At 33.2% G+C, this 26,835-nt stretch overlaps 1 protein-coding gene across 1 annotated transcript in view; it reads left to right on the top strand.

The window, feature by feature from the left end:
• The window catches only part of ADAMTS6 (ADAM metallopeptidase with thrombospondin type 1 motif 6), a 309,107-nt gene that overhangs the window by 16,933 nt on the left and 265,339 nt on the right, over nt 1–26,835 (top strand). The window contains exons 4-7 of the mRNA XM_059417959.1: nt 1,628–1,796; nt 8,306–8,517; nt 9,020–9,103; nt 9,573–9,718. Coding sequence (XP_059273942.1) covers nt 1,628–1,796; nt 8,306–8,517; nt 9,020–9,103; nt 9,573–9,718 — 611 coding nt within the window. The remainder of the gene's footprint in view (nt 1–1,627; nt 1,797–8,305; nt 8,518–9,019; nt 9,104–9,572; nt 9,719–26,835) is intronic.

The following is a 26,835-nucleotide window of genomic DNA, read 5'->3' as shown; positions in this document are numbered from 1 at the left end:
CACCTATAAGTTAGAGCAGCTTTGGTTATGTTTTATCTTTCTTTTCAAGCATGTGGTACTTAACATTAATTTCCCTAAACAGAATCATAGAAATTTAGATTCAAAGGGACCTTAGAGATTATCCAGACCAGAGATTTTCAGCTTTTTTTTTTTTAAAGCAGCAAGACCTTTTTCTCAAATAAAATGTTATGTAGAAAAGTACTATATAGATTAATAAAAGCACAGCTGATTGCTAAGTGCAGGAATCTAAGCCCTATAGGTCTCCCTTTGTTGTCTGGGGCAGTCCCTTGAGGGCACTTCCCTGGAACCCTTAGGGCTCTCCAGAGTGCTGTTTTAAAACCACTAATTTACACCAACCCTTTCATTTTTCCAGCTGAGGAAATACACCAAGAGAGTTTGTGTTTCACCCAGTGTTGCAGCATAAATTAGTTGGATTAAGAGCAGTCCTCACATGTGCTGTATTTAAGAAAACACTAATAGACCAGTATGGAAGTTCTTATTTCTAATGCAGATAACTTTTACTCTCTCATTTCTTTAAATCTACCAACTTTTATCTGGTGTTCATACTACATATGAAACACTTTCAATAGTTATAACCGATAAAAAGATTTATGAAACATTAACCTTTTGCCTATAAAAAAGCAAATAGTATAGTTGGGGAGATAAAACATGCAGTTGAAAAGTTATACCAAATGTAAATATAGCTTCCAGACTTGAGAGGTAGCAAAAAACTGTGACATTAATCAAAAATAAATGATACCAATAATAAGCTCTGTTGGAGCTCAAAAGAAGGTTGAAGCTACTCCATTTGGGCTAGAGAAAAATTTAAAAAGGAACTATAGTTGAGCTAACACTCTGCTATGTGAATAGGTATAAGGAATATATCATATGAATAAGAGCAGAGCTTTATGTGAATTACAGCTCCTTTATTTATCTCTATGTAATGTTGGAGAAGTTCTTAAGCTCTGAGTCGGTTACTTCATCTGCAAAATGAAGATAAATAGGATATATATCAATCAAGGACATATTAACTGGTATGACATGAACTTTAAAATGTCCATTGTTTATCACAATAGAAATTTATTTCCCTTTGTATCAGTGTCTATGCTGGGCAGCTTTCCATGAAGTCAGTCAGGGACACAGATTGCTTCTCTTTCAGCTTCTGCCTTCCCTAGGTAGTTTTTCAGAAAGAGTATTTTCTTTGGGAAGGTTTTCAAGAGATGAGCTTAAAAGTAGTATATAGTATTCTTCTCTATTGGCCAAAACTTAATTATAGAGCTATCCCTAAACACAGAGGATGTAGTTAAGCTGTGTGCACAATTTGGAAAGGAAACAAGTCTTAGCGAGTACATGGCAATCTCTGCTACCTCACAGAAGTTTGGAGGAAATAATGTATGTGACATGCTTAGTACAGGACATGTATGGCCTGTAGAAGAATTTAAAAAATCCTCTTTAAGATATAGATAAATTTATATAATGTTTTGCTGGGTACAGATAATTGAATTTCTATTAACATGTGTTTTAACCTCATTTTGGAAAGGTATCAACTTATTTTTGACTCTTGGCAATGATAATTGACTTTTAAAATGATGCTTCTTGGTAAATTCTTTTCTCCTTCTTCTTTTAGCATGGCGTTATTGCTACAGAAGATGAAGAATATTTTATTGAACCATTAAAGAATACCACAGAGGATTCCACACATTTTAGTTATGAAAATGGTCATCCTCATGTTATTTACAAAAAGTCTACCCTCCAGCAACGACATCTGTATGATCACTCTCATTGTGGGGTTTCAGGTGAGTGAATGTGTAGCCTTTACAAAGTGTATTATGTTGTATTGCCACTGTCTTTCTTCTGACACCTATGGAAAGATTAATAATAAAAGTCAATAGGAATTTGAGTAATTAGAATGATAATGCCCAGAGTCCTCTTAAAAGATGTCACCTATTCAAATATCATATGACTTCATTCATATTTGAAATTTAAGAAACAACATAAGGAAAAAATGGAAAAAAAAATAAAGAAGACACGAACAAAAAACCAGACTCTTAATTACAGGGAGCAAACCGGTGGTTGCCAGAGGGAGGGTGATGTGGGGGTGGGTAAAATAGATAAAGGGGATTAAGAGCACACTTGTGTTGATGAACACTGAGTAATGTATAGAATTTTTGAAACATTATGTTCTACACCTGAACCTATTATAACTGTATGTTAATTATGTTAATTATACCTGAATTAAAAAAACAAGAAGAAAAAAAAACCCACTTTTTTATTGGGTGGAAAAAAGGATGTCACTTATCAATAGTTGGAAGCTCTTTGAGACCTCCTTAAAATATAAGTCTGTGTAAAATTATTTTTTCTTTGAAGGGGAAAAACCCCCCACCCTATTTTATCCAGGTAATAGTTATAATTTTCAAGCACAAGTGTTGCCTAGTCTTCTGTGCTGTCTGGTTAGCCTGATGTTTTTATGCTAATGGGGAGATGTTAGACACTTGAATAAAATTTGAAGAGTCTTAAGGTAGTATTCAAGTGTTAGGGTACTATAGAAATATATAGCAGGGACAGCAAACCTAGAAATGAATAGTCAAAGAAGGCTTCATGGAAGAAGGGACTTCTAAGCTGAGGCTTGATGGAGAAAGAGAAGGTAGCTATGCAGAAAGAAGTAGAGGGAACAGTGGGTAGTATGTTCCATATAGCGGAAGCAGCATTTACAAAAGTCCTGAACCAGAAGAGAGAATGTCACATTGCAGTCATTGCCAGTTCATAGAACGGGTTATTAGAATGTGGACTGGAGGGATGGGTGGATTTCATAGTGGGTGAGGAGTGGCCATGAGAGATGAAACTCAAGTGACAAGGAAGGCCAAGACACAAAGGGCTTGTAAACCATATTAAGGAATTTGTTTATCATAAATGTGCTGGAAACCCATTGAAAGGTTTTAAGCAGGAATGACAGGATCGGATTTGGGTGTTAGAAGTATAACCCTGGCAGTCCTGTGGAGACTGACTGAGAGAAAAGCAACACTAGAGGTGAGGGGTTAGGAGGCTGTTTAGTCTAAAGATTAGAAAACTTACAGAATAGAGGATATATCTGGCATAATAGAAAAAATATGGGCTTTGGTGTAATTTTAGACAAATGAACCAAACTCTCTAAATACTTTTCTCAGCACACATTAGTTGCTCAAATTGTAGCTATCATTATTATTGAGATGACTGTTTCAAGTATTTAAAGAGCTATTATGTTAAAAAAAAAAAATTAAGGGCACCTGGCTGGCTTAGTTTGTGGAGCATGCAACTCTTGATCTTGAGATTGTGGGTTTGAACCCCACATTTGATATAGCGTTTACTTAAAATTAAAATCTTCAAAGGTGCTCCTGGGTGGCTCAGTCAGTTAAGTGTCTGACTCTTGATTTGGCTCAGGACGTGGTCTCAGGGTTATAGTATCAAGTTCCCAGCTGGGCTCCTGTGCTCAGTGGGGAGGCTCCTTACGATTCTCTCTCTCCCTCTCCCTCTGCCCCTCCCCTGTCTCTCTCTCTAAAAAAATTAATAATAAAAAATAAATAAATAAATAATAAAATCTTAAAAAAAATTTGAAGATTCAATTTGTTCTGTATAGTTCTTGTAGGCGGAGCCAGGGACAGTATATTTCAGTATTTCAGCAGGTTTCAGCTTAATACAAAGAAAAGTTCAGCAACAAGTAATTTTAGAAAAAAGTGGGAAGGGTTCAACAAGTAAATTTATAAAGAATAGAATGGGTTAAACAAACCCATTGTTTTGTTTATATCCATATGCTTCTTGGGCTCCTTTTCTTCTGCTTCAAGTCTAAGATTGCTCTGGAGTTCTTTCTTCAAGTGACTGTTCTCATTCTAGATACATGTCTTGAGTGATCTCTGGGACATCCTTGTTGATGAAGAGTAATTGATACAGTAAAAGTAAAAAGTAATTGATACAGAAAAAGACCACTTTTATATCATGCTTAAGGCATGACATAAAATTTAATAGAAAACAATGAAAAACTTTTTGATGGATCTTTGTACTGAGAAATGAAACTAAAAATTATGGAAATAGCTTAGTTTATCTATATTTACTGAATTTAAACTGTAAGTACAACAATATATAAATTGCTGAAAAACTAGGATTCAAATATTTAGTTGTTTATTGCAATATAATTTTCCTATCATTTTTTCTATAACATGGCATTCTTCACATCATGATTGTAAAGATGACTTTTTGCAAAAATATTTAAAGATTTCATTGTATTCTGAAAGATCACTCTTAACCATTAGATATTCAAATTATCCTCTTTTGGAAGGCCTATCTTATTATTCATTGGTCTTGCTGAGGTAGATCCTTCTTTTCCAAAGGTTGAGGCATGAATCAGATAGTTCAGTAAATCTACTCTTATTGCCAACATAAAATTTTGTCCTTGTTGGAGAGGATTTTCTTCTTTTATTGTCTCTCTCCCTGGATTATTGTGCTATTGGCAAAAAATAAAGCATGTGAATGAGATATTCTTGAATGGCTGAAAAATCTTAAGTGAACTACTGTGACTATTTCCTCACTTTTAGTCTATTCACTAGTCATTTCTGTTACCTTTAACACCAGTCTATTTAGTTCAGACCCTTGTTATCTCTTGCCTGCACCCCTGGAATGACTTTCTAACTGGAGTCTTACTGTCTTCAGCTTTGTTTTTGTCCTTAGTGGGCTGTCTCCTACATCTGGCAGACAGAGAGAGTACAGGCGGGGGAGAGGCAGAGGGAGAGGGAGAAGGAGACTTCCGCTGAGCAGGGAGCCCAACATGGGCTGGATCCCAGCATCCTGGGATCATGACCTGAGCCGAAGGCAGATGCTTACCTGACTGAGCCACAAAGGTGTCCCTGTATTACACACTTTGAAGTGTTTCACTGGCTTCCCAAGAGTGGAAAATCTGTCATAGTTCCCTAAGTTCTATAGGAATATCACTTTTAAAAAATATTTTATGATTCATAAGTTTGGGAAATGTCTGGTTAAGAACTACTGATCTTAATTATGATACTATTTTGACAGCATAATTCAAATGACATGTGCATTTATAGGTGTTAATTCCCAGTTAACCAGTTATTGGGAACTCAATTTTATATCAAAATATAATATAGAAAAACCCTTTGAGAGGGGACATATTTATCTCATATTCAGACATAAATTTTCCCATTCTGATTAAATTGTATTATCAATCTCAAAAAATTATAAAAAATACTTGTTATTTGTAGAAAATTTAGTAAATATGTGCTAAAAAGAAAAAAAGGAAGTGAAAATTGCTCTTTACCACTATCCAGGGATAAATGAATAGTCTTGTCCATTGATGTAGATATTATTATGTTTCTATACCTGCATTATTCACTTATATATTTATTAAATAAATATTCATTTAGTATGTATGTGTCAGGCTATTCGAGGTGTTGAGATGCAGCAATAAAACAAGAAAAGTCTCTGCTCCCATGAGGCTTATATTCTAGTGAAGAGAGTTAATTAAAAAAGCAATCAAGCAAACAAATAAATACATGGCCAACTATCAAGAAGTAACAAGTGCTATTAGCAAAAAATAAAGCAGGTCCAAGCAATAATTTTGAACAACTTGTATATATTAAGAATATTTTGAACAGCTTGTATATATTAGAAATATTTTGAGATTGATCAAAAATTTAAGATCTTATTTCAGATGACAAAGAGATCTACATATTTGACTTTGGGGAAAAGTTCTTTATTGTATATATTTATGGAGGAATGTTTTCTTTGACATTCTAAACTCTTTCCAAAATTAATTTGAGCATATGTAGTAAGTTCATTTGAATAACTACTGATCTTTGTTTTGAAACAAGTCAGTTGTGTATTCTCTTTTAGATTAAACAAGATATTAGTTACAGATCATTAAGCTTAACATTAAGCAGTCAGTTGACAATTACAGCATGTAGATAATGTTTTGTAATGATCTAATCATGCTGGATTAATTTAATTTTTAAAGTGAAACCAGATATCTTGATTACATTTATTCATTGTGTGTGTATTTTTTATACATCGGACTACAAATTCTTTGCATAGAAGACTCTTTCCATTTATGAATATCCATCAAAGACATTATATATACATTTATCTGTTGGAGTGAATACTAAGCAAACTAACAATTTAAAAAGCTGGAAGTCTGAAATTTTTTAAAATGATGATAACAATAACTACTTTAAATTGAGTACTGTCTAATGAGGAACGTTATTGCTGTGTTTATTTTGCCCAGTCAAGTCTAATTCTTTTCACAAATACTTGAAATAAATATAAGGAGAAATTGAATGGATCAGAGGAGTGAAAATGATCAAAATAATGGAAATAAAATCCTACATTTAGACATTTAGACTGTTCATCTGGAGGAAGGGAAAACTAGGCATGATTTGAATACATGGGTGGTTTTATGATATTGGAAGATGAGCAAAAAAAGAACTGGAATTATGTTAATGCAGAAAGGATTTTGACCATTTCATAACAGTATTACTACAAACTCAGTGGCTTAAGCAATATACTTTTATTATCTCACAGTTTCTGTGGACTTGAAGTTGTACATGAATGAGTTAATTGACTTAGCCTCAGCCAGGACTGGGTTCTCTTCTAGAGTCTTGACAGGGGAAGAATCTACCTTCTTATTCCCAAGATTGTCGGCAGCATTCAGTTCCTTGCTATTAAAAGACTGAAATCTTTAGTTTGGGGCTAGTTGTCTGCCAGAGGCCATCTGTAGTTCCTTGTCATGTACAGTTCACCAATTTGGTTGTCTGCTTCCTTAAAACCAGCAAGGGAAAGGCTCTAGTAAGAAAGATGCTCCAGTATTATGTAATATAATTATGTACTCATCTATGTGTAATCATGTATATCCCTTTATCTTTGCTGTATTCTCTTGGTTAGAAGCAAGATACAGTCCCACCCACACTAAAGAGGAGGAGATCACACAAAGTGTAAACATTGGGAGGTCATGGAGGCCATCTTAAGAGTCTGTCTGGAAGAGAGGAGTACTTACTGGCTGTCTAGAAGTTATACTATTGAAATAAAAAGTAATATGTCTCTCCCTCTCTTGGCCTTTAGGAACAAAATATACTTATTTAATTTATATGAGTTTCAAAACTATTTTACTGGTATTCGTCATAGTCATTTCCATCTCTTATTTCTTAAAATTTTTAACTCTTACCAAAGTAATTTTTAAAGGGTTAAGGCTAAAAAAATTAGAAAAATAATAGAAAATACTGCCAGTTTCTGTCAACTATATTATATAAATTAATCTGATTCTCCCTCACTAAATTGTTTAATAATTAGATGTTAGAAAGATCATACAGATACGAAAGTAAGGTATGCAGAGGATCTATACCTGTTCAAGTTTATTAAATAAAGGTAAATGTAAATAAGACAAGTGTTTACAAATACCATAGAACTAAAAGGTTTTCTCTGTACTGAAGGACCAACCGTTAGAAAACAAAGGATTAAAAAACTGCAATCCACAGTGAAATGTGGTTTAAAGGAAGCCATGCTGGAATCATAATCCTTCAACTTTCATTGTAGCACCACTTACCTCTAGGTTTTCAAAGAGGACTACTTTGGGTCTCTGTTAGTATAGTTATATATCATAAAACTAAATAAAAAACTTAATTCACAGGCTTTTAGAATTGAGATTTCTAGAGCAGTAGAATTGCTCTAATTAAGATAGTTTAATAAAAAATCTTACTTTAACATAAATGCTCAGAGACATTTCAGGAATAGGATTTTGGGGGTACCTGGCTGACTCAGTTGGTAGAGCATGTGACTCTTGATATTGAGGTGGTGAGTTCAAGCTCCACATTAGGCATAGAGCTTACTTAAAAAAAAAAAAGGAACAGATTTTTGCAATATTGATGTTCTTCATCAGAATTGTCTTATGGTATTTATAAAGTTAATGCTCTAGTTGTTTTTGAGAAAACTTTATATATAAAGTACATCTATATTTTAAGATATTATGACATAATCAGTCACTGGAATAATATGCAATGATGATTTTAAAATAATTTTATTCATTAGGCTTATTTTTTGTTTTTATGACCAGCTGAATGTTATTAATGTTCAATTTGTTTCAAATAAGAGGATTATTTTGAAAACTTTAAAGAGTTTAATTTTCTCACTATTATATTTCCTTATCCCCTCTCCTCACTGAAATATCTTAATACTTTTGAAAATTTATAAGAAGCATGTCTATATGAAAGATTTAAAAAGAAGTAAGCTTCATTGGTGAACCTATCTGAACTAGTTAATTATTTTATTGTAGACCTCATAAGAAGTGGCAAACCTTGGTGGCTGAATGACACATCTACTTTTCCTTCTTCACTACCAATTAATGGCACGCATATCCGCCACAGACAGAAGAGATCAGTAAGCATTGAGCGGTTTGTGGAGACATTGGTAGTGGCAGACAAAATGATGGTGGGCTACCATGGCCGCAAAGACATTGAACATTACATTTTGAGTGTGATGAATATTGTAAGTTTGATGCCTCTATATAATATTCTAACTTAATAATTTGTGGTTTTGACTAAGGTCATGGATTTTTAATGTGAATTAATGATTTTAAGAATTTACTCATCTAAAATGGGAAAGAATTAATATATTAATGTTTCAGTTCCATAGGAAATAAATTTAAAGATGAACTTTTGTTCATTTTAGATAATGTGTTTTTGAATGGGTCATATAAATCCTATTTAAGAGGTTTTCTTTAACTTGAAACATCAGCTCACCCGCTTAATGACTATGTTATAGTTCAGTTTTAGGAGAAAATATTTCTTGAGGTAGATTTATATAAAAATCTTTTATGGAGGCATCTTGAGGGTAGAATTCTAAGTGAGATGGGATAAAATAATATCTTTTTATATACAAATTGGTTTAATTTATGAAAAATTGTTTTACCATTCTTTAAAAAAGTACTAAACAATCAGCCTATGATTTTTGTCTGACTTTGTGTCTTTTCTTATTTTCTGGAGGTCAGGTTGCCAAACTTTACCGTGATTCCAGCCTAGGAAACGTTGTGAATATTATAGTGGCCCGCTTAATTGTTCTTACAGAAGATCAGGTAAGAATGAGTTAGTTTAGAAATCTAAAACCTTTAATAAACAGGCTATAGAATTATGTATTATAAAATATTTTATTATTATTCCTTTTAGGAAGTTCTAGTTGAATATACTAAGCGTTTAATATTTTAAGTAGTTTATAATAATGTAACTCCTATGTCATGGTAAGGCTCCATATATGTATATTATATGTTTCAGTATAAAGATGAGCATTTGCATGGCAGATCTACTAATAGTGGTTTTGGTTGCTGAGAATCACATATATTCACATGATCATTAAAGCTAGAACTGGGAAAGAATATTCAATAGTACACTAACTCTAGGTCAGATATTACAGAGATAAAAATTGGCAAGAGTTTATTCCTAGAAACCACTGCTTCTAATTATAGTCCCACTTTAGTCTTCAAAAGTTTTAACAACTGACCTTAGTAATTTGTTTGGAACATTTCTGGTATGCATGTTGTATTGCAGCCAAACTTGGAGATAAACCACCATGCAGACAAGTCCCTCGATAGCTTCTGTAAATGGCAGAAATCCATTCTCTCTCACCAAAGTGATGGAAACACCATTCCAGAAAATGGGATTGCCCACCACGATAATGCTGTTCTTATTACTAGGTATGGTTTGTTGCAAATATTTTATCTTTGATTGTTATGTTTGATATTTTAACTATATTTGGTTCTGTCTAAAGCCTCATTCAGGTAATGAGTATATTGAAAGCAAACTGGTAAATTTGTTAATCACAATTGAGAAAGAATATATTACACTATTACAGTATTTGCATCAAATGAACCAAATAAGAAAAAAGAATATATTTAGAGTTGACTTAGAAATATAATAAACATCTTTCCTTCAACTGATACCTATTCCTAAGGTTAAATTGGAAGCACATGTATGTTTTCTTCATTGAACAAAATACATAATAAAACAAAGATTAAAAAGTATGAGATTATATTTTAAAAACAAAGCTGAGTCATCATTCTTGGTTATAAAATATATTAATTATTCTTATCTCCAAATTGTTAAAAGGGAGGACATCAATAGTTACACAATTTACTTGGATGAATGTTTATTTAATTAAAAATATTTTAATTAAGGTCTAAATATAAAGAAGCACATTTATTACATTACATGTTGATAGCTTGCTTCTCAGGGAAAAATTATTATTTGATGATAATGCAATGAATTTATATATTTCTTTCCAGTTTTACATAACTTGTTCAGATCCTTTTATTCCTTACTCTCCAACAAGAACTCTGTGAAATAGATACCATTATTATTTTTCCCATGTAAAAAATGAGGAAACTAGTTTAAAATACTTTAATTGCTCAAGTAAGTGAAAGCACAGATCTCAAACCCTGGTAATCCTGTCTTCTATGACTGTACTATGCTAGCTGTCTTAGTTTTTTCATACCTTAATTATGACTGGTTAGAAGCATGCTTAAATCATTTAGGAAGAACTTGTCTTTTGACCTCTTATCAGTATTTAAAAATGAAAAAAAGAATAAGCAAAATGGAAGCATTATTCTATCTTAGTAAAATGAAATATTCTTTGTTATCTTATTTCTTTAATTGGCAAGATAGTATTTAACATGTATTTCTTCTGTGGTGTGCCCATTGACTCTACATTAAACTATACGGAGGGAGTATAACGTTACATGGCATCAGAATCTTGAGATCCCAGAAGATAAAGTGACTTTAACTTTTTAAAAAATGTCCCTGTTAGCTAAGTTGTAGAGTTAAAGCTTCTGAGTTTTGTTTTTTTTTAAACAATTCTAATTACTATAATTGACTTCATCTACCTGGCATTGTAAACTAGAAAATTTTGTTTATGACATGCTTGCTGAATAAAAACAACATTGTATGGGTTCTGTATTCATATGTGTTGACATGTCAGTGTGATAAATTCTGCAATTCTTCAGAGTCTTGTGGTCTGGAATGATTCCCAAATGTATTTGAGGAGTTAAAAATACACTAAGAATTGTGCAAATATAGAAACATTTGTATAAAAATATATATATGGATATGATTAGTGTCAATGAAATTACTACAGGAAAATGTTTGTTATATATGGTTAGCAAAATGATCACAGATAATTTACATTGGCTTCTGTGTTTATATTTATAAAGCCCAACTCTCCTCAAAAAGACAATGCCCAGTGGACTCCTAGTGCTTTATATTTTTGTTATTGTATGTGCATTCAATTTTTAGTTTTTGCATCAAATGACAGTAGCTATACAAAGAGTGCACGTTTAGAAGTGTGAGTTGTGAAATTTATCTGGGCGGTTAGCCATCTTTTCTTTGCACTGGCTGCAATATTCAGCTGTCTTGTTCCTCTGAATTGGTGCAGATATTTTTCTGATCCTCTGCAGAGCTCTTCCTTGTTTCTATAAGCTACTTTGAGTGCTTTCTTGATGCCCGAAGTTTGAATGTAAAATTTTCTTTTTAAATTTGTCTCCTAAAGGTCAGACTAGTACTGGGAATGATCTCAGGATTTAACAGGACAGTACTTTGAAGAGTTTGTATCTCATACCATTTTTGATTGGTTATATAGTGGAGGTTAGAAAAATACCTCTTAGGGGCAGCATAGAGTGCCTTTTTGAATTGTTGTTTTCTCAAAATAACTTTTAGCTTATTTAAATATCTACTTAATTAAAAGTCTAGTGAATTATTAAGGCCATGGAGTGACTTCTAAATCTGATGAATGTCATTTATAATATATAGAGTTTTTTGTTGGGTGGTTAAACATCTTGATTCTTTCTTATGTATTTTTAATTTGTGAAACTGAATATATCTTTAAATCATACTACTACTTTTAGTAAAATTAAAGAATTTTTGTAGATGCTCTTATATTAATGTTTTTCATTGCTCTTATATTACCATTTTTCATGGCCTTATGTAACTCATCCATTACCATATTCAGGATTATGACTTCACCATTTATAGGTAAGATCATGATTTGTGTTTGAAATGTCAGCTCACTAGAGAGAATGTATAATGTGTTTACTGTGAATTCCAGAGAAAAAATTAATGGGTATGTTTATCTCCACTAGGTCAGATTTTATCTCAGGGATTTAAATGTTTTAAGCAGAAAACCACTTGGAACTGTAGTTACTTAGGTAATAATAGTTACTTTTGAAAAAATGAAAGTATGAAAACTCAAAATACTGTCTTCTCTTAGCAAATAATATTTTTTATATTGATATAAATTTAAAGCAAACTGCTCTATAAAGCTATCGGTCACTGTGACTAGACATAAATAAATAAGCAGTATAAAAAATTTAAAATTCTGGGAGTGACTGGATGGCTTAATCAGTTGGGCATCCAACTTGATTGTGGCTCAGGTCATGATATCAGGGTCATGAGATTGAGCCCTGCATGGGGCTCTGCACTGAATGAGGAACCTGCTTAAGATTCTCTCTGCTTCTCCTTTTGCCCTGCTCTATTCCCACTCTCTCTCTAAATAAAAAGTTAATTAATTTAAAAAAATTGTTTTATCTGGTATAAAAAATACTGCATTAACATCAAAGAGTATATTAAAAACTATTTATATATACACATTATTTTAATTTTTTGTTCATTTATTTGTATACATAAGTGTATATGTATATATATGTTTATATAATGAATGTTTGTTATGTACCAGCTAGCTTTATCAAATTTTTTTAAAAAATTGAAGTATAGGGGCTCCTGGGTGGCTCGGTGGGTTAAGCCTCTGCCTTCGACACAGGTGGTTATCCCCAGGTTCTGGGATTGAGCCCCTCCTCGGGCTCTCTGTTCAGCGAGAAGCCTGCTTCCTGCTCTCTCTGCCTGTCTCTCTGCCTACTTGTGATCTCTTTCTGTCAAATAAATAAATAAAATATTTTTAAAGGATATTTTATTTATTTGACAGAGAGAGGTCACAAGTGATCTCCGTCAAATAAATAAATAAAATATTTAAAAAAAGATTTTATTAAAGATAAGTGACTCTTAATCTCACAAAACAAACTGAGGGTTACTGGGGGGAGGGGTGTTGGGAGAAGGGGGTGGGGTTATGAACATTGGGGAGGGTATGTGCTATGGTGAGTGCTGTGAAGTGTGTAAACCTGGCAATTCACATACCTGTACTCCGGGGGTTAAAAATATATATTTATAAAAAATAAAAAATTATATAAAAGATATTAAATATGGTATATAAAATATATAAAATAAAATATTAAAAAATAAAATATATTTTTAAGATATTTTATTTATTTATTTGACAGAGAGAGATCACAAGTGATCTGTCAAATAAATAAATAAAATAGTTTTTAAAAGATTTTATTTATTTATTTGACAGAGAGAGATCACAAGTAGGCAGAGAGACAGGCAGAGAAAGAACAGGAATCAGGCTCCCCGCTGAGCAGAGAGCCCAAAGCAGGACGCGATCCCAGGACCCCAGATCACAACCCCAGCCAAAGGCAGCTACTCAACCCACTGAGCCACACAGGCACCTAATAAATAAAATATTTAAAAATTTTAAAAAAATTTAAAGTATAATTGACAGTACTACTTTAAGTGTACAGTGTGTTACCTGGATGTTCATATATCTCCCTGGATCTTGAAAGTTTGTAGCCATTATTTCTTTTAATAAGCTTTTTGCCTCTTTCTCTCTCTTCTCCTTCTTGGACTCCCATGATGCTAATATTTCATTTGTCATCTTCCATAATTTAGGTAGGGTTTTTTCATTGTTTTGTCTTTGTTTTTGATTTTAGTGGGTAATATCATATAACTTGTTTCCAAGTTCATGCTTTCTTTCTTCTGCTTGATATGTCTGCTGTTGTTCTCTATTGCATTTTTTAAAAATTTCACTCATTTTATTCTTCAGCTCCAGAATTTCTATTTGATTCTTTTATATAATTTTGATCTCCTTTTTGAATTTATGATTTTATTCACACATTCTTTTCCTGATATCGCTGAGTTGTGGATCTGTCTTTTTGTGGCTTGCCAAACTTTTTAAGAACAATTATTTTGAATTATTTGTCAATTTGTAGATTTCCATTCCTTTGCAGTCAGTTACTGGAAAATCATTGTATTCATTTGGTGGTGTCACATTTCCTTGATTTTTCATCTTTCTATAGCTTTGTGTTAATATCTATACATTTAATGGAATAGTCAACTTTTCCAGATTTTATGGAATGATTTTGGGAGAGAAGGATCTTCGTCTGTGAGCGTAAGAGTACTGGCTGGGTTGAGTATGGTGTTTCTAGCTCTGGGAAAGTTCCAGCAATGTAGTCTCTATTCACCTGTGTTAGCTGAGATTAGCCTTAGTGAAGATTTCAAAGTTTCTTAATTGTCAAGGCTACGTTTTTCTGCAGCAGTAGTCAAGGCTTTTGAGGATCACAAGATCTCTCTTTCTTTCATGGGGGATGTCATGATTCAAGGGATTTCTCTTGAAGAGGGGTCCAGCTTGCAAGTACCCATGAGTGTTGGTAGTACTGATATCTGATATGAGGGGACATTTGGTAATTTTAAAAAAATAATTGCATATGATACTATATAACTAGGTCAAGCAATGATTAATATTTTGTACTTGAAACTCTACAAACAGAATTTAAGAAGATAAAATGGAACTGTATATATATACTTAAAAAGTTATGCATGTTGGGGCCCCTGAGTGGCTCAGTTGGTTAAGCCTCTGCCTTCCACTCAGGTCATGACCCTGGGTCCTGGGATCTAGCCCCATGCCTGGGTCCATGCTCAACAGAGAGTTTGCTTCTTCTTCTCTCTCTGTCTGCTATCCCCATTGATTGTGCTCTTTCCCTCTCTCTCTGTCAAATAAATAAAATCTTTAAAAAAAAGTTATACATCTTATAAAACTTTCATATTATTCTAATTAATCTTTGTATTAGACACAGTAAATTAATAGTGCTTAGGAGTACATATCTACAATTTGACAGATTTAAAAATTATTTATATTCCCACGTGAAGTCAGAAAATAGTCACCAAATTTAAAGCCAAAACAATTTCCTTCTTTCTTTTTAAAAAATATCTTTAAGATTTTATTTATTTATTTGAGAGAGAGAGATAAAGATAGTGAGAGAGTAGGAACAGAGGAGAAAGGAAGAAGCAGGCTTCCCACTGAGCCGGGAGGGAGCCTGATGCAGGCTTCCATCCCAGAACCCTGGGACCATGACCTGCGCTGAAGGCAGAAGCCCAATTGACTAAGCCACTCAGGCTCCCCCCAAGTAAAGACATTTTCTAAATTTATTTTGTGGCAAAAGCACTCAAGAAATCTTTTTATAGTCTGAAAATCAGTAGGAATTTAGAGACATAGAGTATTCTTGTACCAGTGTTGAGCAATTAACATGAACAGACTAATATATTAATTTCCTGGAGTTCTCTCCTATCAAACATTAGAATCATGTTTCCATCTTTAATATACTAGTATACAACAATATATATTTCAGACAGGAATTATAACCTAAATTTTTTTATTATAGATTTATTGAGATATAATTCATAGGCCATACTCTTTGCCCATTAAATGTACGGCTCCATGGCTTTTAGTATATTTACAGGCTTGTGCAGCCATCACCGTAATTAATTTTAGGACATTTCCATCATTCTTATAAGAAGTTGTCACCCAGTCTCTTATCTTTCCCATTCCAGCCCCAGACTGAGCAACTACTAATCTACTTTTAGTCTCTATAGCTTTGCCTATTCAGGACTGGTTGTATGAATGGAATCATAAAATATGTAGTCTTTTGTGACTGGCTTTTACTTTGCATAGTGTTTTCAATCAAGGTTCATCTACATTGTTGCATATATCAGGACTTCATTCCTCTTGACTACGTTCTTGAAAAGTTAAGATCCAGATTTTTTAACAATGCCTCTATTACTAGGCTATTCTTTAATAATCATACTTCATTTTCAGTTTTTTATTAATGAAATGCATAGGACATATAAATATATCTCATAATACAGATGCAAAAATTGCACACCAAGTCACATATTTTAGTCTTTAATTAAAATGAACATATTTATCCTCTTATGGGATCATAACTATTTGCTTTGTTGCTGCTGGATTTTAAAGGGATTAGAATTTCCAAAGTCAACTAATATTTTCAGTTGGGAGATTGAAAATAGCTATAAAAAATAGTTTCTTGCTACGACTTGGCCTATAGTGTGTGAATGTAAGCAAGTTTTCTTAATTTTTATAGAATGTATCTATCAGAATTATATATTACCTTCATGATTATATATTAAAACAGATAGGAAAAGGAAATTAAATGTGATACATTAACTTTTATTTGGTATTTATTTATGGATTTCTTTTAATCCTTAAGGAAATGCCAGATAAATTTTTATGAACTATCACTAGACTTCTAAGAATATGCCAATATATTGGCAGCAGAGGAATCTTGAATTCAGTTTGTGGATGAATTGATTTTGTTATTTGGGCATTTTGAGACATTTATTTTTCTTTTACTACTCTGGTTCTTTCATGCTTAGTTATCCAAACCACCCATACCCTTCTTCCTTTTCCAGATTCACTTCATCCCTGTTTGATTCATTTGATCTCTGGTTTGTTGATTCCTTACTCAAGTGTGTTTATCTAGATTCAGTTTCCATTCCAATCAAGGATTGTGATAGACTTGTGCAACCTTAATTTCCTGTGCAATCTGGAACAGTTTTAAGAGTGAGAGAGGGTACCATTGGCAGGTATGCCTAGACAATAGGCACAAACTAAGATCAGGTAAATAACGATTATGGTCATTCCAGGCATTACCTATGTTTGCTTCTTAAACTTTAATTAAAAGTGCAAATAAGAAGATATTTTTCTCTCACTGCCTATGTTTGACTAAATACATGTAATTTAATGAACTACCTTTTTTTTACACACCTTGACTAAAACTGGGGTTTACTTGTAATGGGCATCATTAAATACTTAAAGAAGGGTCTATTCTAAAATACACTTATTTTTAAGGAGTAGTAAGTTTAGTGTCTATATTGGTTTTATGGATGTATTTATGCAATTGTTTATTATGTGCCAAACTCTTAAGTGCTTTGCAGATGTTTAATCTTTTAAACATCACAATAACTACATGAGAGAAGTTCTGTTATCTCCATTTTATAGATGAGGAAACTTGGGCACAGGGAAGTGAAATAATTGGCTAGATCACACATTAGTTAAAAGACCCAAGATTTATACCAGGTAATCTGGTTCCAGAGTCCTTTGAGAGGAATTATAAGGACTAAAAAAAAAATAATGTGGAGATACTTTAATAATGTTGTGTTAATAATGTTGGTGCCTGTGGTAGGCAGACCTCTTTGATGGCCCTCAATGATCTTTGCCTGCTGCTGTTCATGATTTTGTGTCATCTGCTCCTATTGAGTTTGTGCTAAACCTAATGAATTGACTTCTTCACAATGCAGATTCTTCCTACCTACAAAAAGATATGTCTCTTTATTTAGGTCTTCTCTAATTTTTCTTAGCAATGTTTTGTGATTTTTCAATGTTTTCACACTTGTTTGTTCTTGTTGTAAATGATATTTTTAAAATTTCATTTTATAATCATTTATCACTAGTATATACAAATACAGTTGGTTTGTATCCTGTACTTTTGCTAAGTTCATTTATTAGTTTTAGTAGCTTTTTAAAAGATCACATTGGATTTTCTACAAAGATAATCACGTTTTCGAGGTTAAAGGTAGTTTTATTTCTTCATCTTTTTTTAGTGTATTAATATAGTGAGTGTGTTGATTAGTTTAGAATATTTTAGCAATCTTGTATTCCTGGGATTGGCCATGATGTATTTTCCTTTTAATATATCATTAGATTTGATTTGGCAATATTTTATTTATTGCATCTATTTCTTTTTTTAAAACTTTATTTATTTTTTGAGAGAGAGACAGAGCATGAGTTGGGGGAGGGGCAGAGGAAGAGGGACAAACAGACTCTCCACTGAGTAGGGAGCCTGATGTGGGGATCAATCCCAAACCCTGAGAGCATAACCTGAGCCAAAGATGCTTATCTACTAGAGCCACTCATAGGCCCCTTTTTTCATCTATTCCTTATGAGAGTTATTGTTCTGTAGTTTTCTTTCTTTCTTTCTTTTTTTAAATTTTATTTATTTGACAGAAAGAGACACAGCGAGAGAGGGAAACACAAGCAAGGAGAGTAGGAGAGGGAGAAGCAGGCTTCCCAAGCAGGGAGTCCGATGCGGAACCTGATCCCAGGACCCTGGGATCATGTCTTAGCTGAAGGCAGACCCTTAACAACTGAGCCACCCAGGTGCCCCTGTTCTGTAGTTTTCTTATAATGTCTTGGTCTGGTTTTGATATTAGGGTAATGTTGACCTCCAGAGTGAATTAAAAAATATTTTTTCCTTTTCAGTATTCTGAAAAAGTTCATATAGAATTAGTATTATTTCTTTTGCAAATATTTTGGGTGGTAAACAAAGTGAAGCCATCTAGACCAGGAGTTTTCTTTGTTGGATAGTTCTTAATTACTAATTCAAATCATTTAAGAGATAAAGGGCTATAAAGTTATTTTATTGAGTGTGCTTTGATAGTTTGACTCTTTCAAGAAATGTATTTCATCTAAGTTGTAGAAGATATTGACATAGTAGTTCACAATGTCCTGTTATCCTTTTAACATCCGCAGAACATAGAATGAGGTTACCTCTTTTTTTATATCATTAATTTTTGTTCCTTTTTTCCTAGTCACTGTGCCTAGGGTTTTAATGACCATCTCAAATTTGGCTTTGGTGGTTTTCTCTATTCTTTTTTTGTTTTCTATTTCTTTTATTTCTGCCACAATTTTTACTGTCTTTTGCCCTTCTCTTTGTAGTTTCTTAAAGCAGAAACTATGGTCATTGATTCATGACCTTTCTGCTTTTCCTGGTATGTATTCGGTGTTATAAAATTTCCTTCTAAATTCAGTTTTATCACATCCCACAAATTTATGTTGTAGTTTCAGCTCAAAATACTTTTTATTTTATATTATTTTATTTAAAGATTTTATTTATTTATTTGACAGATAGAGATCACAAGGCAGAGAGGAAGCAGGTTCCCTGCTGAGCATAGAGCCCGATGTGGGGCTTGATCCCAGAACCCTGGGATTATGACCTGAGCCGAAGGCAGCCACTGAGCCACGCAGGTGCACCTCAAAATACTTTTTAATTCCCCTTTATTTCTTTTCTTTTCCCCATGCACTGCTTTTAGTTCTGAATATTTGTCCCCTACTGAGATCATTCTTTTATTTCCAATTTAATTCTTTTACAGTCAGAAGATATACTTTGTATTACTCAAATAATTTTCAACTTATTGAGAATTGTTTTATGGCCCAGAATATGGTCTTACTTGATATATGTTTCAAGTGCACTTGAGGTGAAAAGAATGTGTATTCACTATTGTTGGGTGGAATATCCTAAAAATATTAATCAGATTAATTTGGGGGTTCAGAGTTTTTAAGTCTTTTATATACTACTGATTTAAATAATTTGATTATGATGTATTTTGAAATAGTTTCCTTCATGTTTAGAGTTGCTGAGATAATTATATCTGATTTTATCAGTTTTGAAATTTCTAGTCATTATTTCCTCAAATATATTTTTGGTTTTACTCCCTTCCTTTCTTGGTGATTCCACCTGCTTTTGTATTTGACTGCTTGAAGTTGTTCCACAGCTCACTGATGTTCTGTTTATTTTTTTAAATTCTCTTTTCTCTGTGTTTTTTATTTTGGGTAGTTTCTACTGCTGTGTCCTCTCATTTGTTAATTTTTTTCCCCTCAGTGTCTAATCGGTCATTAGTACCATCTAATTTATATTTTCATCTCACACAGCATAAATTTTTTCATCTTTAGTAGTTTAATTATTTTTTAATCTTCCACATTGTTTTGGAGATATAAAAAGTTGGGAAAATATAAAGCTTTAGAAAGAATGAAAACTGTTTTAAAGATCTTGTCTGCTAGTTTTAGTATTTCTGTCAGTTCTGAATCAGTTTCAATTGACTAATAAATCTTTTTATTATGTGTTGCATTTTCCTGTTTCTTTGCATGCCTGGCAGTCTTTGATTGGATATCAGACATTCTGTTATTTTACCTTTTGGGGTACTGGATTTATTTGTAATAAATATTCTAATTTCTGGGGACATCTGGGTGGCTCAGTCTGTTAAGCAGCTTCCTTTAGTTCAGGTCATGATCCCAGGGTCCTGGGATAGAGGCCCACATCAGGTTCCTTGCTCAACAAGGAGTCTGTGTCTTCCTCTCCACCTGCCCCTCACCCACCTGTACTCTCTCTGTCTCTGTCTTTGTCTCTGTCTCAAATAAATAAATTTTAAAGAAATTCTAATTTCCAGAATGCAGTTAGGTTCCTTGGATCTTGATTCTTTTGTGTCTTCCTGTTAAGATTTGTTATGCTGGGGCACCTGCGTGGCTCAGTGGATTAAGCCTCTGCCTTCAGTTCAGGTCATGATCTCAGGGCCTGGGATCAAGCCCCGCATGGGGCTCTCTGCTCAGCAGAGAGACTGCTTCCCCCTCTGTCTCTGCCTGCCTCACTGCCTACTTGTGATCTCTCTCTGTCAAATAAATAAATAAAATCTCTAAAAAAAAAATTGTTATGCAGGATAGGAGCAATGCTCAGTGTAGGGGTGGTTATTCCCCAATACTGAGCTAAGTCCCTTCTGAACACTGGTGTACAATGCCTTGTGAATCTTGGGGTTTTCTAGTTGGCCTGGGTGGGAATAGACCTTTATCCCATGTTATATGAGTGATGGGTTATGTGATCTCTAACACTTTTGGGAAATTTTTTCCCTGGCGTTGGGTTCTTTCTTCACACCCATGTTGTGATTAGAATTGTCAAGAACTTACTTCTGGAAATTTCCAAAATTTGCTTTTTGTATAACTTTTTCTTCTCCTGTAGTTAATCTTATAAATTCTAGCTAGGGTGATCTCTCATATTTTCTGCTTTGCCTCTTCAACACTAAGAGTCCATTGGGCTCTCCTGTATTTCACTACTCTGTACCAGGGACTGGAAATTTTCGAGGTGGTAGCTGGGGTAATGCTAGAGCTTAATTTGATTGCTGTTTCTCAAGGATCACTGCCCTTCATTTTCTGATGTCTAGTGTATTGCAGAATGACATTTTATATACTTTGTTTGCTTTTAAAATAGTTTCAGGCAGGAAATTTGATCCCTTTACTCTATCTTGACTGGAAGTGCTTGTCCCGGGCAAACATTTTAAGATTTTTGTGTACCCTCTGCAAGTATCTGGAGATATCCCTTTCCTTTACCCCTAAATAGTTCCATTTGTATATTTTGAGATCAAATACTTCTCTCACATAACCATAGTCCCGTTGTCAAAATCAAGGCATTTAACTCTGATACAGTAGTAGTATTTAACAATCTACATTTCATATTCAAATTTTATCAGTTGTCCTAATGTTCTTTATAAGTATTTTCCCCTTCAGGCTAGTATCTAATCTAGTGTCATACATTGCATTTATTTGTCTTGTCTTCTTCAAGATTCTCTTTTAATCTGAATTAATTCTTAATTTCTTTTATCTTGACTTTGACATTTTAAAAACATATATGTGTTTTTCATGATATGTACCTTAATATGCATTTTCTGATGTTTACTCAGAATTAAATTAAATTTATACATAATTTTTCAGGAATAACACTGAGTAATATTTGTTGTTTTTTTTAAATTATAGCATATCAAGATGCACATGATTATGATTTTTTTCAAGTATTATAGATACAAATTTTGATCACTTGGTTAAGGTGATATCAACCATGTTTTTCCTTTGTATTTTTATTTATTTTTATTTTTATTTTTTTAATTTTTAAGTAATCTGTACACCAATCTGGGGCTCAAACTCACAACCCTGAGACCAGGAATTCCCATCTGTCTGCAGCACTCTGTGCTCTCCTCCAGCCAGTAAGACATTAACTTTCTGCTTTCTATATTGCCATCCTGCCAGTAATTGATTGATACATTCCCACATCCAACTTGTTATATTCCCACAAATGTTTCTGTAAATTTTATATATTACTGAGGAAGTGACTATATGAACTTTAATAAGGTCTAACCTGTTAAAACAAGAACAACAAACACACAAATAATAAACTCAAAATTGTTTCAGTTATATTAATTCTATACAAATCTATTAAAATTAAAATATTGTTAATTAAAAGTTAAGTGATTTCTTATATCTTGCCTCTTTTACTTCTGTAATGTTTTCTAAATTGGTTTGGGCTTTTTTTCAGAAATGTTTGAATTAGAATCAAGAAGTAATAAATATATTTTTTTAACTTTACATTCCCTAGGTGATTTGGGAGGAGTGGATTTAATTCTTAACATTAATATTATTTAAATATAAGAATTTTTTGTATATCAGGTAATCTCAGTGGGAATTGAAAGAGTTCACATAAACCATACATAAGTATGTAAGTAAAAATGTGAGACTCAAAGGCTTTATTTTACATGGCAAATGTCAACCAGCAGGTGATTTGCAGATAATTAATGAAAGTATTATATTAAGTGGAATGTTTTCTGCTAACTATATTTGCAAAGAAGTCTTACTTTAGTAACAGGTGTATCTTTGAGTTTAGTATTAAAACACATGTTTTATTTTAACTGTAAGAGAAAGAGACTAAATGAATTATTTAAGATAAGCTGTTACTAAAAATTGGACAATTAAAACTCCAAGTGTACTTACTTAACATACAAACAAGGGATAAAGGAATAATGAAATATATTAAGCAATAAGAAAAATAAGATCTTGGGACGCCTGGGTGGCTCAGTTGGTTAAGCAGCTGCCTTCAGCTCAGGTCATGATCCCAGTGTCCTGGGATCGAGTCCCACATCGGGCTCCTTGCTCCACAGGGAGCCTGCTTCTCCCTCTGACTCTGCCTGCCTCTCTGTCTGCCTGTGCTCGCTCTCGCTCGCTGTCTCTCTGACAAATAAATAAATAAATAAAATCTTTAAAAAAAAAAAAAGAAAAGAAAAATAAGATCTTATATGTAACAATCATATATTGTCTTTCTTAAAAACCTACTGGATTTTCAATATGTGCAAGGCATTATCTTAGATGCTGGGATCTAAACAATTCCCTGCTTTCATGGAGCTTACTTTCTAATGTATGGAAGTAGACAATAAACAGATATGTAAAAACTTTTTTGACTGGCAGCTTTGAAATGCATTGTTAATAAAGGTAATGCTATTTCCATTTTGAAGGATTTTAAACAATGGAAACAGCCATCTTTCTTTCTTTCTTTCTTTCTTTTTTTAAGTTAACATATAATATACTATTAGCTCCAGGGGAACAGCCATCTTTCTGAAATGATTTGAAATGGAAGCTTGCTTTGTAGTTGGGGCACTGACATTATTCTCTCAAGATTTCTTCCAACTTGGAGATTTCCATGCTAAAATAAGGTGCACATTGAAATAATGTCACAATTTGCAGAGAAGGCACAAATTTGATAAGATATAAATTGTTGACCTTTCATCACTTAATTGGGCTTTTAAAAAAGATCTTCAAAATATATTAAATATTATTGATTTCTCAAAGTAATACTAAGGATTATCATCGCTACTTCATGTCGGCGAGTATGTACATTCTTTTAAAGATTTTTTATTTTTTTAAGTAATACTATACCCAACATGGGGCTCAAATTCACAACTCTAAAATCAAGAATGGGACACTCTACCTACTGAGCCAGCCAGGTGCCCCTACAAGTACATGTTTTTAATAATTTTTGATACCTTATTGTTTTTATTTTAAAAATGATAATTTTTTATTTTATACTAATTTTAGAATTACAAAAAAAAGCATGATGAGTTACTTTATGACCTTCACCTTGCTTCTCCTACTGTTAGTTAGCATCTATATATCAATAATACAGTTTTCAAAAGTGGACATTAATGTTGGTATAATTTTATTGGCTAAATTAAAATATGCCCAAACTGAAAGAAAATACAGACAATAATATAATGGATACTCATGTTGATTTAGCAAATGTAAACATTTTACAATATTTCTTTGAATCCTTTGAAAAAATAAGAGTTGCTCATAAAGTTGGAGCCTTTTCTGCACTCCACTTCTATTTTCTCTTTCTTCCCTTGAGATAACTACTATCTACTTAATAGAGTAGAAATTGCTCACTCCTAGACCTGTTCTACTACTATTTATTTACCTTAGGAACACAAAACTAAATACAAAATTAATTTAAAATATAAAACACAAAATAAATACATATTTTATATTGGGGTGCTTGGATGGTATAGTCAGTTGAGCATTTGACTCGGTTTCAGCTCAGGTCATGATAGCAGGGTCATGAGATGGAGCTCTGGGCCAGGCGCCATGCTCACCATGAAGTATGCCTACAGTTTTTCTCTTCCTCTCCCTCTGCCCCTCCCCACTACACTTCCTCTCTCGAAAATAAATAATCTTAAAAATGTGCTTAAAATATTTTATATTGTATTTATATATATTTTAATATTTTCTATATTTTACAGTATATATGCTGATGTAGCAAAAGCACAAAAACATAGATGTAAAGGATCCATACAAATTTTAGTAGTCTGAAGATAGTAGTTATCTCAAGGGAAATATTGGTAAAACCATATAGTGGAGGCAGAGGAAGAGGGAAAGGCAGACTCCCCACTGAGCAGGTAGCCCAATGTGGGGATGGATCCTCAGATCCTTGGATCATGACCTGAGCCAAAGGTGGACATTTATCCAACTGAGCCACCAATGCACCCTTGTAATGTACTTTATTCTCCCATGTCACAGATAAATAAAATCAAAGGTAGATCTAGGTCTATCAGTTTCCTTTTTTCCCCTGTAACATCTTTATTGACATATAACTTACACACCATACAGTTCACCTGCCTAACATGAATAATTCAATTGTTTTTAGTATATTTGCAGTTATAAGCTATCACCACTATCTTAGAATACTTCTGTCACCCTAAAATGAAACCTGTTCTTATTAGCAGTCACCCTCTACTTCTCCTAGTCCTCGGAAACCTCTAACCTACTTACTGTAGAGATACACTTATTTTGGATATTTCATATAATGGAATCATAACACAAGTGGCTTCTTTGACTCAGAATGTTTTCAAGGTTCATCAATGTTGTAGCATGTATCAGTACTTCATTCCTTTTTATGGTCGAAGAACATTTTATTTTATGGGTATATTACCTTTTATTTATCATTTCATCCTTGATGGACATTTGGGTTGTTTCTTCTCTTTGGCTATTATGAATAATGTTGCTGTGAAGATTCATGTACAAGGTTTTATGTGGTTGTGTGTTTTAATTTCTCTTGAGTATATACTTAGGAAGAATTGCTGGATCATATGGTAAGTCTGTATTAACCTTCTGAGAAACTGTCAGACTATTTCCCAAAGTGCTTGCACTATTTATGTTCCCACCAGCACTGTATAAATGTTCAAATTTCTCCACACCCTGGACAACATTTTTTTCATTGTCTGTCTTTTTGGTCACAGTATTTCTACTGAGTATGAGGTGGCAGCTTATTGTGATTTTGACTTGAGTTTTTTTGAAGAATATGTTGAGCACTGTTTCATGTGCTTATTAGCCTATTTGTCTATCTCTTTTGAAGAAATATATAATGTACTTTTATTTTACTTGATTGCATTTCTTGATTGGATTTACATAGATACTAAAGATGAACATTTAACTTTATGCAAAATCAAGTAGTCACTCTGAGGAATGTATTATTCAAGTACTTACTGAATAGGTATTCTTGCATAATGGAAAGTGGGCTTTGAAGTCACACAGACCTTGAATCCCACCCCTGATATTATATCTGTTCATTGGTGAGCTTAGGGCTGAATATCAAAACACTCTGAACTTGTAGGATGATATTGATGACATAATGTGTGCGAGTACTGGGTACAGTAATAGGAAGGCATAGTAATAATTTAGAATTATTATTAACCAAATGTTAAACACAAATCAGGTTTTGAGAAGGCAAAGTATGGTGGAATCATAGAAGTGGCACTAATTTTACATGGAGGAGAGTCTAAACGTAATTTCATTTAGGGACTTCAAAGTTCTATAGGAATTTGGATAAATGATGGGTGCCTGTGAGGAAAGGGACATTGCATGTGCAGTGATATGGAAGAGTGAATGAGAAAATGGCCTCATTTGGGTATCTAAAATCTCAGTATTTTTAGGACGGAAAGTGTGGATGAGAAATTATCTGAAGTGAGGTTAGACAGGTAGAATTTCATTCACTCATTCATTTATTCAACCTATGTTTTTGAATTGATAAAAATATGTCACTGTAAGAAAAAATGTTACTGTGTTCTTAGCTGCTAGGTATTCAGTGGTGAATAAGTCAAAGAATGAGTTGGTCGGGTTTGAGGAAAAGAAGAGAAGTATAGTAATCAAAGGGGAGAATGATATGCAATAATATTAGAGAAGTTGCAAGGGCCAGACCATTTCATGTGCATGCTTATAAGTTTGGCACCAAGGTATAGAAATAACCATTTCTTCCATTTGTGAGTATTTATATAGATTTATTTTGTTTGTTTTTTAGTAAAATCAATGGAATCCTCTTTGTACACAGATAAAGTATGTCCATATTATGCAATGCTAATCAAGAATATATGGGGATGAAAAATTCTTCAAGAAATAAAGCAGTATGGGGCGCCTGGGTGGCTCAGTGGGTTAAGCCGCTGCCTTCGGCTCAGGTCATGATCTCAGGGTCCTGAGATCGAGTCCCGCATCGGGCTC

The sequence above is a fragment of the Mustela nigripes genome, chromosome 12 (assembly GCF_022355385.1).
Source record: "Mustela nigripes isolate SB6536 chromosome 12, MUSNIG.SB6536, whole genome shotgun sequence".
NCBI classification, from domain to species: Eukaryota; Metazoa; Chordata; class Mammalia; order Carnivora; family Mustelidae; genus Mustela; species Mustela nigripes.
The sequence above is the reverse complement of the archived record's forward strand: the minus strand, read 5'-3'. Positions and strand labels throughout refer to the sequence as shown.